The 19190-nt window shown below is 42.5% G+C and overlaps 1 protein-coding gene across 50 annotated transcripts in view; it reads left to right on the top strand.

Moving 5' to 3' along the window:
• trdn (triadin) overlaps window positions 1–19190 on the top strand; it is a 452817-nt gene that overhangs the window by 335426 nt on the left and 98201 nt on the right. For 45 of the 50 annotated variants that reach the window (XM_078212798.1, XM_078212806.1, XM_078212805.1 and 42 more), the window contains 5 exons: window positions 2360–2380; window positions 5825–5872; window positions 7888–7908; window positions 13897–13941; window positions 15353–15373. In XM_078212798.1, coding sequence (XP_078068924.1) covers window positions 2360–2380; window positions 5825–5872; window positions 7888–7908; window positions 13897–13941; window positions 15353–15373 — 156 coding nt within the window. The remainder of the gene's footprint in view (window positions 1–2359; window positions 2381–5824; window positions 5873–7887; window positions 7909–13896; window positions 13942–15352; window positions 15374–19190) is intronic. The other 5 variants (XM_078212763.1, XM_078212756.1, XM_078212799.1 and 2 more) reach the window with 3 other exon arrangements.

Here is a 19190-nt window from a genome sequence, read left to right as displayed (position 1 = left end):
ATTCAATGGAAAACTTGTGTGTATGTTGCGCTGAGGCCTTCCTTGTAACTAGGAATTTTATGGTCCTTAACTCTTATCTGGGTCTGCTTTAATCAAGCCCTGTTATTTTCTGAGTTTTCCCTGTGATTGAGTTTAGCAGCTTGCAGCTTTATATGATGTTTAAACCTGTGTGATTATTAACCCTTTCACATGTCATACCATAAATGCAATAATCAACAAAATTAGGTTCAATTTAAAATATGGAAAACTACCTCATGAATATTTTGGACTACTTTGGGTTGTGTTGTGTCTGTTTTTCAGCTGCTATGCAGCCTATTAAGTCCCTTTAGTGATGGGAAAGAACCAGTCGAAGCTTTGGGTAGCATTTTAAGGACGGTGAGTGATTGGCATTCGCCATCCTGAGAATTAGCACAAAAAGTGTTACCGCTGACTCCTGAACTCCTACTGAGTGTTGATTTGCAGTGGGTAGGACTTCCATCCACCCTTGGAAGGAAGTCTCACTTCTGAGAACTGTCCCGGACAGGCACAACACTGCAGTGGCCAGAAGCAGTGTTGCAATGCTTTGCCTTGAATTGAGTCCCGGGGCGGGAGAGTAGGGGGTGTCCTAGGGGCTCAGGAGGGGAGGTGATTATGGTAGGCTTGGGGGAAAGCAGCCGCAGAGACCCAGGTGTCGGCGGGGAGGGTATACTCATGTTGAATGTCAGGAACGAATACATTTAAATGTCATTATCAGGCCTTGACACCTGATCATCAGACCACATTAAATCTTCCATTCACGTTGGTGTGATGGCATGCCAGTGTGAATCACTGTGGGTCCCCCACACTGTGCACCTTGAGAACAGAACGCGCCAGAGGTGCACAAGTGAGTGTAGCCCCCAGGAGGGAGAGGGTGATGCCCGAGTACTGCTCAATCACTGCCCCTTGGCACCTCCCTAGTAATGCCTGGGCAGTGCCAAGGGGCAGTGGCTGGGCAGCATCGGTGGGGGAGGGGGGATTCTGTAGTGGGGGAGTTCCTGGGGAGTGGGGGGCGGGGGGGGGGCAGGAGGAAGGGGGTTGTGTGGGGGTGCTCTGAATTTTTTTTTGGGGGGGTGGCATGATGGTGTGGAGCATTTGCATGGTTGGCATGGGAGGGAGTTCCGTAGTGGTGCAGTTTGCATTGGTTGGAAGGGGAGGTTTCTATTTTTATTCAAATCAGAGAGCCCTTTTAAAAACCTAAGTTGCGGGGTGGGCTCTCCCGCCAGTATGGCATCATGGTACCTGCCCCTTTGTTTTCACTCAGAGGCTCACAAATGGCAGAGGGAGCTGCTCTTGGAGCCGATGCAAAATAATGAGAAAATACCTCCCACCGTACTCGGAGCATTGGCAGAAGCAAAACTCAGAATTATGTTCAACAACAGCAGGTGGATTGCAATGAATAGTTGGCATAGCAAAGTCTCACCATGTTTTCTGGGGTTTCCACTAGTTCCTCGCCAGACTTAGGCAGGAGAAATCCAGAAGTCACAAGGAATCTTCATTCCCATGTTTAATTATTGGACAGTGTTGAAAGCATTTGGCAAATCCAATAGGAGATGAGCTTTCTTCATCAATAATCAAACTTTATGCTGGTGATAATGTATTGTAATGTACCATAGTAATGTGGAAGGATAAACTATACCTGCATTCCTGCAGTATTCAGTGATGAGTTAAAGAGATTTTGTGACTCATATATCCTGAGTTGTGTACAGCATTTAACTATTTCCAATGTTTATTGCTGTCCTGTCCAAACAGTTTGTCAGGAGGAATGCTAAGGTCTACCAGCAACTTATAGATGTCACAAACATTAGTTGTCTCTATCATACCATCAGACTTAAGGCTAGGAGTAATGTGCAGGAACAGCAGCTGTACACACATGGGGACCACTTTGATTTTGACCACTATGATTTTCACTCCTTTCGACTTCAGTGACATGAGTTTTATAAACTGGGCCACGGATCTTTTCAAAATGAGCTGCATGTCTATGGGTATACGTGTGGGTGAGGTATGAAATATACAGCACAAGATACTGGGCTGGATTTATCTTCTGTTAAGGATTAGGAGCGGAACTATCCCAACTGTGAAGTACAGATTTCTACATGAAGTGTAACAAAATAAGTGTGTTCTTTCGAGACATGTTTACAAATAGAAAGTGATTGCATGATATCATGAAACACCTCGTCAGCAGTGTGCCAGAAGCAAACCTTTAACAATCAAAGGAGGGGCGAATTGTAATGTTACTGCTGTTCACTGTTGAAAAATAATTGGTCCACCAGGAGTAGAGACATGCCTTTGTCAATAAAAACCTACCTTGTTATCTCAGATTTTTATTTTTTCCTTAAAACAGTGGTAAAGCCCAAAGTAACAAGTGAGTGATTTTTACAGAGATTTCATTTTTGCTGTTTGTTGAGATTAGAGCTTTCATTCTTTGTAAAAGCTGTACGGTTAAATAGTTAGAGCTGCTGGCATTAACAAAGCATATGTCTGCATGAAATGTCCATTTATGGCTGTTTGAACGTATTGATAACTTTGCTTGGTGGTTCAATCTGAATCTCATTTTCTACTCTGCTTTTGATATATGTATGATATATATATTATATATATACACAAAGGCACAGAATTCAATACTTTTACACCCCACCTAATCAATTATTATACTTTAGTGTAATATCACACTTTAGTTAGGTATAACCTAATATCTGTCTTCCTTGTCACCACTTATCCATTCAATTAGACTCAATACCACAACCAGAGCAGTTTTTCTATATATATATACATGTAAGACATGTTGTACTTGTCTTTATATATACAAATGTTACTTTTTAGAGCCTCAATGAGATAAAATTAGGCTGGTTGGTTCACATGCCTGCTTTGCAGCGCATTCTACGTCATTGTGCAGAAAAATAAGCCAGTTGCAGATTTCAGTGTGGCTATCACTAGCATTGTTGCATGATATTGGTATTATGAAGCGCGGATTCCGTTTGCAAGTTCTTTAGGTGAATTCCATCCTGGTTCTCAACACTGCGAGAAAATATTGGTGCATGACTAATTAATCCACTGAGCTGGTATGCTGAGAATGTATTCTAAGAACCCAGTTTCTTTAGCAATAGTTCATATCTTTCAACAGTATATAACAGTTAAAGTTATTTATGCACTTCACAAAGTGTGCACTTCACACTGTAAAATGATGGTCCACGTTTTGAGTGCTAGTTCTGTGAAATGTTGCAACTCTCAGATTTGATTTGGTTGATCTGAACTGTGCCACAGTCAAATAAAAGTTGGGAAGTCCAGTATATTGACCCACTCTTTCTCATTCTCCTCATATGTAACATGTCTTCCTCATGATATGGATCCAGGAAACTGCAAGTACTTTGGAGCTCTCGGTTGCCCACCGATTTGGAGTTATCCAAAGGGAGGACAGTGGAAAAACTTTTGGAACATCCTCTAAGCATTCCTAAAGTGACCAAATATTTCCATTGACTCACAGGAGTGTGACCAATCAAAATGGTGAGGGTTTATTTGGAAAGGCACTGAATGTATCAAGACATTTTGTCAGGAAAATGCCGAGGTGAAGTCAATGGCATCAGACAGAGCACACAAAGTCCAAACAACTCATCTACCTGACCCTTGAAACTGCAACTGCCATGCATGTGGTGGAGTCTGCAGATCATGCAATTGACTTACCAACCATTTCAGAATGCATCAAACTGAAATGGAAGCAAGTCATCCCCAATTTCGAGGAATTGCCTTTGAACAAGAAGGTTATCTAAAGATGGACCGACTTTACTCTGAGACGTAATTCAAATGAACCAAATCAATTTTGGAAGTTGCAATATTTTCACAGAACTGACTCTCAAAACATGAATAACCAAGATTTGATAGAGGTTTGGCATAACTTTACTACTTTTCAATTCTGTGGCTCTAGAAATAAAATTTTGTGTTTAGTTTTCCTTTTGAGCTTCTCTAACCTGTTGCACAAAGTTTAGTAAATGGTGATTTGTACTGTGACATCCCTTCATACCTCTACCTAATCTGGAAATGGGCCTTCCGAATAATAAATGACCTCATTATTCTTTCAACTAAAACGTACCATCTCTCATTTATCCATGTTGAACTTCATTTTTCAATGATTTGCACACCGTGCAAGTTTATTAATATCCTCCAGTAATCTATTGTAGCACTTCCCCATTTGATGTCACCTGCAAATTTTGGAATTGTGTTTTTGATTCCAAATTGTTAACGTAAACTGTTTACAGCGTGGTCCCAGAACTGATCCTTCTGGAACACCTTTTCTCATCTTCTGGCATTCTCAATCCACCTTGAAGCCAGCTAGCAATCCATTCTGCTACTTTGTCTCCTGATGTTTCATTTTTTGTTGTTGTTCATTAGTCTATTATTGGGCACCTTGTGCATCTACTGCATTACCATTGTTCATTCTCTCTGTTAACATTTTTTTAAAAATCCGATAAAATTGCCCAAGCAGGATTTTGCCTTTTGAAATCCATGCTATTCATTTCTATATTTTTCTTTTCTAGATGTTCTTATATTCTCTCCTTTTGTAGGGATCCCATTATTTTTCCTATCAATGTTAATCTGACTGGTTTATTCTGTTCCCTTTCTTAAATAGAGGAATTACATTAGCTCTTCACTTCTGTGGCACTACATCTTTGATAAATTATCAAACATGTGTAATAATTTCTCTGACACCTCTTCCCAGCTACTTTTCAAATAAGTGGATGGTCATCTTAGGCCAGGATTTTCTGGTCCTTCCTGCTGCCGGGATCTTCTTGTTCCTCTGAAGGCAGCCCCCGCAGCGGGTTCCCTGGCATAAACATCAGAGGGACAGGAAGGTCCTGCTGGTGGCCAATGGAAAGCCATCTCTGCTGCTGCAAAACATGCCCCGGTTATCTCCAAATTTGCAGATGGCACAAAGTTGGGTGGGAGAGTGACCTGTGAGCAGGATGCAGAGATGTTTCAGCATGATTTGGACAGGCTGAGTGTCTGAGCATATACGTGGCAGATGCAGTATAATGTGGATAAATGTGAGGTTATCCACTTTAGTAGCAATAATAGGAAAACAGATTATTACTTGAATGGGTGTAAATTTAGGGAGGTGGATACCGAGTGAGACCTTGGTGTCCTCGTGCATCAGTCGCTGAAAGTAAACGCACAGGTACAGCAGGCAGTAAAAAATGGCATGTTGGCCTTATTAGCAAGAGGATTTGAGTATGGGGATAGGGATGTTTTGCTGCAATTGTTTGTGAGGTCACACCTGGAATATTGTGGAATTGGGCGGGAATTTCCAGCTTTTAGACCAGCACGGCCAGAGAATTCCACCCCATGTTTCTATGACAGTGGTCAGGTGATGTGTGTATTAGTCGATTTGAGATCTATGATCACACAGATTCACATGCCCCGTCATCTGTTGCATTCATAACATTCGCACCTCAATTTATCTCCGCTTGAAAATTTTACTGCCCACACAAACAATTCCGTCTGGATCTGCACCTTAAGTGCTGTAAACTACAGGGCTATGGGCCAGGTGCAGGAAGGTGGGATTAGAAAAGGCACTTGGGTGTCCTTGGGTTGGCATGGCTGAAAAACCTCCTCCTGAGCTGTAACTTTTCTGTGGATCTAATGGGTGGATAAGCCATTTTTTGGGAAACCTTTACTTTTGTGCCATGTTAATTATTGCATATATAGATGAAATATGTTGAATGTTGCTGTTATGAGACTGATATCTGATCAATCTTCATGTACAATGGATTATGATTAACATCAAACCTAATTCAATTGTTCACCAAATGTCCAGAGGCCAAAACTACTGTGAAACAAGTGAAACAGAAACCTACAACAAAAGGTAATGCAAATATTCAATCAGTGAGAACTTTGTGCACGTTTCTAACCTTTCCATTCTTCTACTAATGATCAAAGCACAAAAAAACCAATGGATAGATTATCGTGTCTATAAGTTTGCACATCAGTTTACACCTTCTCTTGTCAATGGAATGAACATGGAGTTTAGCTAGTTAAACCATAGTTTATCCATTCAGGGTCATTTTATAAAAATCAATTAACAATTTGTCCTAATAAAGCTCACAATAAAGAATAATTAAAATAATCAAGGAAGTGAAGTTCAGATTAAACTTCATAGCTCATGATCATATTTGCCTAGGAATTGGGTCATGTTATGTCCAGTTTTCAGGTGTTGCAGAGCCTCAATTATGAAGAGAGATTGGAGAAGTTGGGGCTCTTTTTACTTTGAGAACTGAAGGCTGAAGAGATTTGATAGAAGTATTAAAAATCATGAAGGGCTTGGACAGAGTGGATAGGGGAAACTATTCGCATTGGTATAGGATTGAGAACCACAGGGCACACATTTAAGGCAATTGATAAAAGAAGGAAATGTGATATGGGAAAAATGAGTGTTTAGGGTCTGGAATGCACAGTCTGAGTGTATGGTGGAGGCAGACTCAATTGAGGCATTCAAGAGGGAATTAGATAACTGTTCAAAAAGTACAATGTGCAAGGTTACTAGGAGAAGGCAGCAGAATGACACTAGGTTAAATGCTCATTTGGAGAGCCGGTGCATAATTCTGTGATTCTCTGTTTCCTACCTGGTGGGCAGAAAACATATGGCTATAGACAATAAAGAAGCACCCATGACTGGGACAGGTGTTAGACTCTGTTGAGCTATCGCACTTAGGGAACCCAAACCTACAGATTTCTTGTAGAAAAATTGTAGGTTATTAACCTGTAAATCACCCTCCCAAGCATCACTATTCCATTTCTGCACTGCCATTAGCCAGACCCAAGACTTCTCGGCCTTGGCCTAGCCTTTTGATCTTTCAATCTCCCTTACACCACTCCCAAGGCCATCCATTACTTCTGATCTAGCAGTGGTCTGTACCTTGTGCCCTCAGCTGCTTGTGTCTATTCCTCCAACACTAACGGAATGAGCTGTGAGGTCTAATATCTGGGGCCCCTTAGGCCTCACCATTTGCGCACAGATATTCTTGGGTTTCTAGTCGTTGGTACTTGACCATGACCAATGATGATTAAGAGTATGTTAGTTGTGTCTAGTGCATTGGGGAGAAGCAACAATCAGAATTATGTTCACCAGCAGTAGGTGTATCTTCAAACACAAAAGTCTATTGCAATGTGTAGTTGGTGGAACCAGGTGTTTGCTCAGTTCTAAGAGGTATCACTGAGTTCCCATCAGACATGCGGCAGGAAATCTCAAAAAACCCCCAGGAATCTTGGTATCCATGTTTTAATTAATGGGTGTTGTTGAACACATTTGATAAAGCCAATAGCCATTGAGTAACCTCCATCAATAATGAAAATGTATGATTGATGAATATTATACCTGAATTTCTGCAGTATTCAGTGATGAGCCAATGAAGTTTAGTAATTCACATGTTGCGTACGACATTTAACTATTTCCAAGGATTATTGTTGTCCTGCACATGAACACTGAGTAAACTTGTTGTGTCAGGAGGAATGACGAGATCTATTGCAACTTCCAGATGCCACAAATGTTAATTGTTTCTGGTGCAACACCAGAATTGAAGCCAGGAATCATGTACACAATCACACAAGGACTCCATTTTGACTTTGGCCACGATGATTTTCATTTTCAACAACATGGCTTCATTGGGTTTTAGAAATTGAGCAGAGTGAGCTGCATGTCTTAATATGCATGGGTGGGATTTTGCAAACATGGTATATACAATGCAAGATATTGGACTGGATGTTTCTTCTGTCAGGAGCAGAACTACCCTGACTGAGAAGTACAAACATTAACCACACAGTGTGAGAAAGGAAGTGTGTTCTATCTTGTTATCACACATTTTTATTCTTTTTCTTAAACAGCAGTAAAGCCGAAAGCAACAAGTGAGTTCTTTTCACAGAGATTTTATTCTTGTTTTTGTTGAGATTAGAGTTTTCGTTCTGTATATGTGAAAGCTGTGCAGTTAACTGGTTTGAGCTGCTGGCAAATCAAAGCATGAGATTTCCATTTACAGCTGTTACTAACTTGATTCAATTTTAATCAAAGATAGAGTCTTAGGTTTTATTGTATGTTGCTAAATCAGGTGGGCTGCCCCATCACCCTGACTGAAAATTCAGCATGATGACATTTACTCAGCAACCTGGTTTGTGATAACACGAAAGGCATATGGGCACTGAACTCAGCAGCCCAGCTGAAATTTAAAGGATAGTTAATTATAGACCAAGTCAGCTTGTCAACAAAGGCAATCAACTCTGATTTTATGTGGCCCACTCCAATTTTCACTCAGCAAAAGGGTTTGTATTGAGCAGAGTGGGAACATGTCAGGTCTAAAGCTCTGGTGGCGAGGGTTTAAATAGTGGCCAGATGCTGCACAAAGTCTTCTTTCAATTTTCCTCTTCTTACAAAGGTAGATTTCTTCTGTAGCTGTTGCACACTCCTGCCAGAGTGGCTTTAAATGACTGGCTATGACCGACTTGCGGTTCGTGGCCTGATCCCCTCTGTAGCTGGACGTCCCCACGCCTGATTGGGCATGGACTTCCCCAGCCCCACCCTACACTTAGCTAATTGGCTGTCTTCCTGCTGTGCAGTTCACTGGTTTGAGCACTAATGGAGGGGGGGGGGGAAATGCACACTTCATTAATTGTGACAAAATGGTGGGAGTGAGTGTTCTGTACACTTCCGGCTCTGTCTCCCTCCCCTGCTGTGTAGCATAAAATGTAGCCCATAGTTAGAGCTTCATTTCAGCACAGATTCTGTACAGGAAAATGACTCAAACTGCTCACATATACAAAATAAACGTGCATGTGGATTTACAGTTTACATCCATTTGAACTTTTTCTCAGTGGTTCAATTTGAATTCGTTACTCTTTTAATATCCGTTCAAAGGCACAGAGTAAACCCAAATAAATAACTGTTGCACTTTAGTGTAGTATGGCTCGAATGAGCGTGTTAAAAATGTATAACCTAGCTGTAGTCTATTCCTCCTCACCATTTATTTAGATTCAATAATAAATTATTTTTTTACACACAGACATATTACACTGTGCCTTGTGTATATGAATGTGTCTTTTGTAGAGCATCAACCAGGCTTATTGGTTCACTTGCCTGTTTTTCAGTGCAGTTTATGTCATAAATACGTCAAAGGGAGGATTCAATCTCGCTATCACCAGCATCAGTGCAAAATGATGATGTTATTAATTAGGTGCTGATTCAATTTGCATGTTATTTTGGCAAGTTAAATCTAGCTCTCAACGCACCCCGGAAATATTGTTGTCTGACTAATCCACTGGCTCAGCTTGCTGAGAATTGCTTCTTAGGCAGGGTTTCTGTAGTGGCTGATTAGCTGGCTTCATAGCTGCAGTCAGATGTAGAAGATGTTGCAATTATTACGAGATCTTGATGCACTGGTAGATTTCTAGTGAAGTTGTTTAATATACTTTTGCAAAACCCAACTTTCATAGAACATAGAACATTACAGCGCAGTACAGGCCCTTCGGCTCGCGATGTCGCGCCGACCAGTGAAACCAATCTAAAGCCCCTCTAATCTACACTATTCCAATATCATCCATATGTTTATCCAATAACCATTTGAATGCTCTTAATGTTGACGAGTCCACTACTGCTGCAGGCAGGGCATTCCACACCCTTACTACTCTCTGAGTAAAGAACCTACCTCTAACATCTGTCCTATATCTCTCACCCCTCAATTTAAAGCTATGTCCCCTCATGTTAGCCATCACCATCCGAGGAAAAAGGCTCTCACTATCCACCCTATCTAATCCTCTGATCATCTTGTATGCCTCTATTAAGTCACCTCTTAACCTTCTTCTCTCTAACGAAAACAACCTCAAGTTCCTCAGCCTTTCCTCATACGATCTTCCCACCATACCAGGCAACATCCTGGTAAATCTCCTCTGCACCCTTTCCAACACTTCCACATCTTTCCTATAATGCGGTGACCAGAACTGTACACAATACTCCAAGTGCGGCCGCACCAGAGTTTTGTACAGTTGCAGCATGACCTCATGGCTCTGAAACTCAATCCCTCTACCAATAAAAGCTAACACACCGTATGCCTTCTTAACAACCCTATCAACCTGGGTGCCAACTTTCAGGAATCTATGCACATGGACACCCAGATCCCTCTGTTCATCCACACTACCAAGTATCTTACCATTAGCCCAGTACTCTGTATTCCTGTTACTCCTTCCAAAGTGAATCACCTCATACTTTTCCGCATTAAACTCCATTTGCCACCTCTCAGCCCAGCTCTGCAGCTTATCTATGTCCCTCTGTAACCTGCCACTTCCCTCCGCACTGTCTACAACTCCACCAGCTTTAGTGTCATCCGCAAATTTACTAATCCATCCTTCTACGCCCTCATCCAGGTCATTTATAAAAATGACAAACAGCAGTGGCCCCAAAACAGATCCTTGCGGTACACCACTAGTAACTGAACTCCAGGATGAATATTTCCCATCAACCACCACCCTCTGTTTTCTTACAGCTAGCCAATTCCTGATCCAAACCACTAAATCACCCTCAATCTCATGTGTCCGTATTTTCTGCAATAGCTTACCATGGGGAACCTTATCAAACGCTTTGCTGAAATCCATATGCACCACATCAATCGCTTTACCCTCATCCACCTCTTTGGTCACCTTCTCAAAGAACTCAGTAAGGTTTGTGAGGCATGACCTACCCTTCACAAAACCGTGCCGGCTATCCCTAATCAAATTATTCCTTTCTAGATGATTATAAATCCTATCTCTTATAATCCTTTCCAAAATTTTCCCACAACAGAAGTAAGGCTCACCGGTCTATAATTACCAGGTTGTCCCTACTCCCCTTCTTGAACAAGGGGACAACATTTGCTATCCTACAGTCTTCTAGCACTGTTCCTGTAGACAATGACGACACAAAGATCAAAGCCAAAGGCTCTGCAATCTCCTCTCTAGCCTCCCAGAGAATCCTAGGATAAATCCCATCCGGCCCAGGGGATTTATCTATTTTTACCCTTTCCAGAATTGCTAACACCTCCTCCTTATGAACCTCAATCCCGTCCAGTCCAACAGCCTGCATCTCAGTACTCCCCTCGACAATACTGTCCCTCTCCTGTGTGAATACCGACGAAAAATATTCATTTAGTGCCTCTCCTATCTCTTCAGACTCCACGCACAACTTCCCACTCCTGTCCTTGACTGGCCCTAATCTTACCCTAGTCATTCTTTTACTCCTGACATACCTATAGAAAGCTTTAGGATTTTCCTTGATCCTACCTGCCAAAGACTTCTCATGTCCCCTCCTGGCTCTTCTTAACTCTTTCTTTAGGTCCTTCCTGGCTAACTTGTAACTCTCAAGCGCCCTAACTGAGGCTTCACGTCTCATCTTAACATAAGTCTACTTCTTCCTCTTCACAAGAGATTCAACCTCTTTAGTAAACCACGGTTCCCTCACACGACTGCTTCCTCCCTGCCTGACAGGTACATATTTATTGAGGACGCGTAGTAGCTGTTCCTTGAACAAGCTCCACATTACAATTGTGCCCATCCCTGCAGTTTCCTTCCCCAACCTATGCCACCTAAATTTCGCCTAATTGCATCATAATTTCCTTTCCCCCAGCTATAACTCTTGCCCTTCGGTATATATCTATCCCTTTCCATTGCTAAGGTAAACGTAATCGAATTGTGGTCACTATCACCAAAGTGCTCACCTACCTCCAAATCTAACACCTGGTCTGGTTCATTACCCAGTACCAAATCCAATGTGGCCTCGCCTCTAATTGGTCTATCTACATACTGTGTCAGGAAGCCTTCCTGCACACATTGGACAAAAACTGACCCCTCTAAAGTACTCGAACTATAGCTTTTCCAGTCAATATTTGTAAAGTTAAAGTCCCCCATAACAACTACCCTGTTACTTTCACTCCTATCCAGAATCATCTTTGCAATCCTTTCCTCTACATCTCTGGAACTTTTCGGAGGTGTATAAAAAAATTCCCAACAGGGTGACCTCTCCTTTCCTGTTTCTAACCTCAGCCCAAACTACCTCAGTAGACAAGTCCTCATCAAATGTCCTTTCTGCCACCGTAATACTGTCCTTGACTAACAATGCCACACCTCACCCTCTTTTACCACCTTCCCTGCACTTACTGAAACATCTAAACCCTGGAACCTGCAACAACCATTCCTGTCCCTGCTCTATCCATGTCTCCGAGATGGCCACAACATCGAAATCCCAGGTACCAACCCATGCTGCAAGCTCACCCACCTTATTCCGGATGCTCCTGGCGTTGAAGTATACACACTTCAAACCACCTTCCTGCCTGCCAGTACACTCCTGCGACCCTGAAACCTCATCCATGACCTCACTACTCTCAACCTCCTGTACACCGGAGCTACAATTCAGGTACCCACCCCCCTGCTGAATTAGTTTAAACCCTCCCGAAGAGCGTTAGCAAATTTCCCCCCCAAGATATTGGTACCCCTCTGGTTCAGGTGCAGACCATCCTGTTTGTAGAGGTCCCACCTACCCTAGAAAGAGCCCCAATTGTCCAGGTATCTGAAACCCTCCCTCCTGCACCATCCCTGTAACCATGTGTTCAACTGCTCTCTCTCCCTATTCCTCTCCTCACTATCACGTGGCACGGGTAACAAACCAGAGATAACAACTTTGTTTGCTCCAGCCCTAAGCTTCCACCCTAACTCCCTGAATTTCTGCCTTACATCCCCATCTCTTTTCCTACCTATGTCTCGAGTGCCTATGTGAACCACGACTTGGGGCTGGTCCCCCTCCCCCTTAAGGATTTTGAAAACACGATGCGAGACATCATGGACTCTGGCTCCTGGGAGGCAACACACCAACCAACCAACAGCCAGTTTTGTCTGCTGAAAACTTTCTTGACACTCCTTGTGTCACTTGCAATCTCTTTTTGTAGTATCTGCAGCCTGGCCTTTTATAATTCATCTGTTGTGTATTTCCAAGGGGTTTTGTGGGGGTCTCTGTGTGGCAGCCATTGTTTCAATATTCAGCACTTAGCATTTTAATGTCTCTTCCTTGGATCATACAATCCCTACAGTGCAGAAGGAGGCTATTCAATCCATCTAGCCTGCACCAACAACAATCCCATCCAGACCCTACCCTCCTGCTAATCCCCCTGACACTGAGCATCAACTTAGCATGGCCAATCAACCTAAGTCGCGCATAGTGATGAGTTTCAATGGGTCTGAAGATTTGTTTGTTTTTCGCCTTGCATTTTTTTTTAGTAGATTCTTCTGTCTCATTTCGGGTTGCAAAATTCCAGTCAGTTGAAAGTTTGCAAACCAATTTTTCAAAACTAAAGGAACCTCATGACAGGTCTCATCAAATTTCCTGTACCAATCACACTGTGCTGATCCCCAGGCTTCAGTTGTGCATTTTTCATGCATTGAAAGCTGATAAAACTGAGGGAAAGGGGCTAGGTTTGTAAAATACACCAAGACTTACCTTCTTTTCTATCTGCACAACCTGGTCTGACACTTGAGTGGACCTGTGCCATCATAGTTTGTTGGTAGGCAGAGAAACTGATGGGGGTGAGGTGATGAGTGCATCAGTGGTGTTGAGATTTAAATTATTTCACTTGATCCCCTTTGGATTGCATTGATGAGAATCTTGCTTGGGTATAACTCTGCTTGGAAATATTACTGCCCATAAACTAAGCAGTAAATGGTTGTGACAAGCAGGCATTTTTGTGGCCACTACCACCACGTTTTGTGCATGTATGCATAAGACAGACAATGTTACACTTGTAAGACTAATATCTGGTCAATATTTATGTACAATTCTGGTATGAATAATATTGAACCTAATTTGAATGTTCCCCATATGTTTAGAGGCAGAAACTGTCAAGCAAGAGAAACAAAAATCAACAGAGAAAGGTAAAACAAAATTTCAACCAATGAGATCTTTGTGATCTTTATCTGAGTTTATAACCTTCCAATGCCACTTCCCTCCAATGCTATAAGTACAAAACTATCATTGAGTCTCTGGAGATGGATTGGTTATCATGTCTTGCAATCCGCAATCCAGCAGCTGGATTTTACCGGCCCTTTGGTGACACCGTAAAATGGTGAGGTAAGACATGAAGTAGAGAATCTGTTGCCTTCCCACTATCACAGCAGATAAGGTAGTGGATGGGCGATAAAGGGCCTTTTCCTTCTGCTGCCCGCATTTTATCAGAAGCAGGTGGGCCCTCTGGGGAGAACGCCTGGTGAAGCTGGTGGCCACCCTGTGGTTTCTTGGGAAGGAGGGTTCCGGCCCTTCCTAATCAGGCACTCAGAGGCCCACGAAAGGAGCCCCTCCCCGATGACAATGGGCGCCCCTTTGACAACAACCCTCCCTGCAAGCAATACCAAATGCCCCACACATTTCCGGGGCCTGCCTGACTGGCCCCAGCAAACACGAGCACCACTTAACATGCTCTGAGGGCAGCTTCCTTAACTGCACCGTCTGACAGTTGGGTGAAATCCTAGAGGTGGTCACCACTTCTGGTGGTGTTATTGATACTAAAGACCTGCAAGCCTTCCAATTGGCAGATAGCCTTTGGAGGCGGCTCCCATCTTTTAAAGCCACGGGCAGGTTCGTGGCTGAAATGTGCCTGGACTCTCGGAAAAAGGCTGAGGTGGGATCACACCTGGCCGCCTAACCCAGCATTGGGTCCCCGCTACCCCGACAAAATCCAACTCCGGTTTACCCCTTTTAAACAATGGACCAAAATTGGCAATTGGTTTAATTAAATAAATTTTTAACAACATAGTATTTTTCTTATAAAATCATTTGACAATTTCATCAAAATGTGAACATATGGGTAAGTATAATCAAAATAATTGGCTAAACAATGTTCAAATTAACATACGGCAAGTTTTCCTCCTTCAATTTTTTGAGTGCCGACATGAACATTGATTAATTTACAGAATTCACTCATGTTTGGTCTGTCTGATTGCCACAACATGTGACAGGGAAAGACATGAAGCAGCACGTGTATTTATACACATTCTGACTTTGGTGAATGCTGTAAAATGGTTGACATTAGGCCTCCTGATCTTTATTATTGAAATCAAGCAATTGAGTATCGGGTAAGAGTGGCGGAATCCCGAGGCTAGAATTACCCACATTGAGTGATGTCATGAAGTTGCTTTAAGCACTGCGCCACAGGAGTAAACAATTGTGTGACACCACTCCTGATCACCATTCAAAGAAAAATTAGTCTGCTGCTAATATTAAAAATTCTCTTTCAAAAATCAATTGACGTTTTTACCTCAGATTTTTATCATTTCTTTCCTGAAACAGCAGTAAAGCCAAAAGTAAAAAGTGAGTGGCTTTTATGCAGACTTTCTTCTTGCTGTTTGCTGTAGAACTGTATGATTAGAGCTGCTAGCTTGTACAAAGCAAACTGCGCATGACTTTTCGTTTTAAAGCACATGCTATTTCCTGATTGCTTTGCTCACTGAGTTGACGGTTGGATTTGGAAGAATTGCTTCTCTTTTAATTATATCACAAATGCATTTCCATAGTCTACAGAATGGCACTGTTTTACCACCAACTAAAAATTATTGTTGTTTGTGCAATATGATTCTTTGGTTAGGATTTTACCAATAATATTTTGTTATTCATTCATGGGATGTGGCTTTGCTGGCGAGGCCGGCGTCCATTGCATATCCCTCATTGCCTTTGAGAAGGTGATGGTGAGCCACCTTCTTGAACTACTACAAGCCACTCACCCATAGTGCCATTAGGGAGGAGGTTCTAGGATTTTGACCAGAGAATCGAACAACCTACAGTGCATTTCTCTTTACCATTAACCTCCTCATCCATGCACTAACCATTATTTTAAGAAAAAACACATTGCATTGGTCGTATATATGAATACTGGGTCAGTTTAGCTCAGTTGGCTGGACAGCTGATTAGTGGTGCAGAGTGAAGCCAACAGCACGGGTTCAGTTCCTGTACAGGTTGAGGTTATTCTTGAAGACCCTGCCTTCTCAACCTTGCCCCTCACCTGAGGTGTGGTCACCTTCAGGTTAAATTGCCACCAGCATCTGGTCATCTGAGATGAAGCTGATTTTTATGCACCCTCACTCTGATGAAATCACTATGATGAATTTTCACAGTGTTACATTCCATTCTGGAGATAGGTATGAGACTTTGCTGTGGCTAACACCAATATCATAACAATATGATTATTACATTAATTATATTCTGATCAAAATTGTGTGCTCTTTGATTAAGCTCCATTCCTATTTCTCACTTCTGCCCCTGAAATATTGCTACACGATCAGTGCTTGGACCTGCCCTGCTGAGGTTGGATTAATAGAGCCAATTTTATATAACAAATATTCATAACTTCAAACATTTGAAGGTGACTGTGAAAGCTATTTTTTTGATGTCACAAGCAGTGTGCCCTTCAGTGGCCCTACAGTAGAAGATGCAGTAACAAGATTGTCCATGTATTGCATGCTGTCTGTGAAGATGTTGCAGTTCACTGACTGAATTTGCTTCATATCAACTCTGTCCCAGAAAAAAGAAAGTATGCAAAGATCAGTACATTTATCTTTCCACTCCTTGTCAGAAAACAACACTTCCTCTTCACATTCAATGCATCTGAGAAACTCTGTTTTATGACTTCCCTTCTGTCTTTGGCTGTGGTGACTTGTCTTCTCCCAAGACAACGATCTTGCTTTGTTATACATCTCCTGCATCAGCATCCCCCAGGACATCTACAATTTAAAAAAATCCCACAGTCCTCTTTCTAGACATCTTTGACTGCACATAGTTTGCAACATTTTTTCAGTAATTGGCACAATTCATCTCTGCAAGTTGAACTGTTGCCACAGTGAAAATATTTCTTAAGGAAAATAACAGCCCTTCTGTTGTCTGTTGCCTGTATGAATTTTCCACCAGAAGAAAACCTATTAAATTGAGGTGGGGGTGGGGGGGTGGGGCAGAAGGAGGTGCGTGGGGCGGGCAGAAGGGGGGTGCGTGGGGTGGGGTTGGGTGATGCAGTTTATAGTTTTGCAAATTCAGTGAGGCCTGCCTTCGTTTGCAAGTGCACAGGCTTGCCCTTGCCATTAGGAGGCCTAACTATCTGTGATTTGTAGTTGTTATGTGGGGACTTTCCATGGTCAGGCAGTAAGGATAAAAGTGGCATTTATATATAACTCGATTCTCTTTCTGTTTTTTGTACATAGTTATGAGACTCGCATCTAATTTTAGTGCCCTTAAAAGCGGCAGTAGCTGCATGGGACTGGCAGCGATTCTTTTTTTTGGAAGCCACTGCCCCTTCATTGTTTGCAGATAGGCATGGCAGGACAGCACCAAGCATACCTAATAATGAGATACCAGTCCCGTGAAGATACAGCACAGAACTACTTGCATGCCAAAAGCGGGCGCAGCGACCAATAAACAGAGCTAAATGGTTCCACAACCAACAGGTCAGATCTCGAGCTCTGCAATCCTGCCACATCCAGTCATGAATGGTGGTGGACAATTAAACAACTAACAGGAGGAGGAAGCCCCACAAATATTCCCATTCTCAATGATGGAGGAGCCCAGAAAATGGGTGCAAATGACGAGGCTGAAGCATTGGAAACCATCTTCAGCCTGAAGTGCTGAGTGAATAATCTCTCCCTGCCTCCTCCTGAGGTCCCCAAAATCACAGATGTGAAACTTCAGCCAATCTGATTCTCTCCGCCTGATATCAAGAAACAGCTTCACGAAGGCTATGGGCCCTGACAACATTCCAACAATAGTATTCCAGAATTTGTTCTCCTGAACCTGCCATATACCTCTCGCTAAGTTGTTCCAGTACAGCCATAAAACTGGAATGTGGGAAATTGCCCAGGTATGTCCTATTCACAAAAAGGGATAAATTCAATCCTGCCAATTACCACTCTGTCTACTCTCAATCATCAGTAAAGTGATGGAAGCTGTCGTTGACAGTGTTATCCAGTGCCAATTACTCAGCAATTAACTGCTCTGATGCTCAGCTTGTGTTCTGCCAGGGCCACTCCAGTTCTGACCTCATTTGGTCTAAACATGGACAAAGGAACTGAACTTAAGGTGAGGTGAGAATGACTCCTCTTGACATTGTGCCCACATGTGGCACCAAGGAGCCCTAGAAAAGCTGAAGTCAATGGGAATCAGGGAGAAACACTACACTGGTTGGAGTCATGCCTAGCACAAAGCAAGATGGTTGTGGTGGTTGCAGGTGAATGATCTCCACTGGAGGAGTTTCTCAGGATAGTGTCCTAGGCCCAATCATCTTCAGCTGCTTTATCGATGATCTTCCCTCCATCAATGTTCAGCATCATTTGTGTTGACCCAGATACTGAAGCAGTCCATATCAAATGCAGCATGACCTGAACAATATAAGTGGCAAATAACATGCGTGCCACACAAGTGCCAGACAATGATCATCTCCAACAAGAGAGAATCTAACCGCTATATATTATTGTTGCCTTTTAGTTCCCAGATGAATATAATGGCAATACTTAAAACTTATAAAGATCAGAAACTCTTTGTTTAATTTTGCCATGCTGTCCGGTTCAAAAGAAAAACTGGAATAAACTAATTACTTCAATCTCCAGTGCAGCTGTGAAATGTGACACCACTGTTACACTTTAACGCAACACATCAGTTCCTAGCTACGTAATTCCTAGCCATTTCCAGATATTTACAGGTAATACGACAACAGAAAACATTAACAATTTCCCCTTTACATTCAATAGCATTACCATTGCTGAATTCCCCACTAACAACATCCTGAGGGTTACCAATGACCAGAAATTGAACTGGAACACCTGTGTTAATATTGCTGCTACAAGAGCAGGTCAAAGGCTAGGAGTAGTAAGGGTGTGGAATGCCCTGCCTGCAGCAGTAGTGGACTCGTCAACATTAAGAGCATTCAAATGGTTATTGGATAAACATATGGATGATATTGGAATAGTGTAGATTAGAGGGGCTTTAGATTGGTTCCACTGGTCGGCGCAACATCGAGGGCCGAAGGGCCTGTACTGCACTGTAATGTTCTATGTTCTATAATTCTGTGGCGAGTAACACCCGTTCTGATTCCCCAAAGCCTGTCAACCATCTACAAGGCACAAGTCAAAAGTGTGAAGGAATACTCTCC

This window comes from Mustelus asterias, chromosome 5, assembly GCF_964213995.1.
Source record: "Mustelus asterias chromosome 5, sMusAst1.hap1.1, whole genome shotgun sequence".
Classification (NCBI taxonomy): domain Eukaryota; kingdom Metazoa; phylum Chordata; class Chondrichthyes; order Carcharhiniformes; family Triakidae; genus Mustelus; species Mustelus asterias.
The sequence above is the reverse complement of the archived record's forward strand: the minus strand, read 5'-3'. Positions and strand labels throughout refer to the sequence as shown.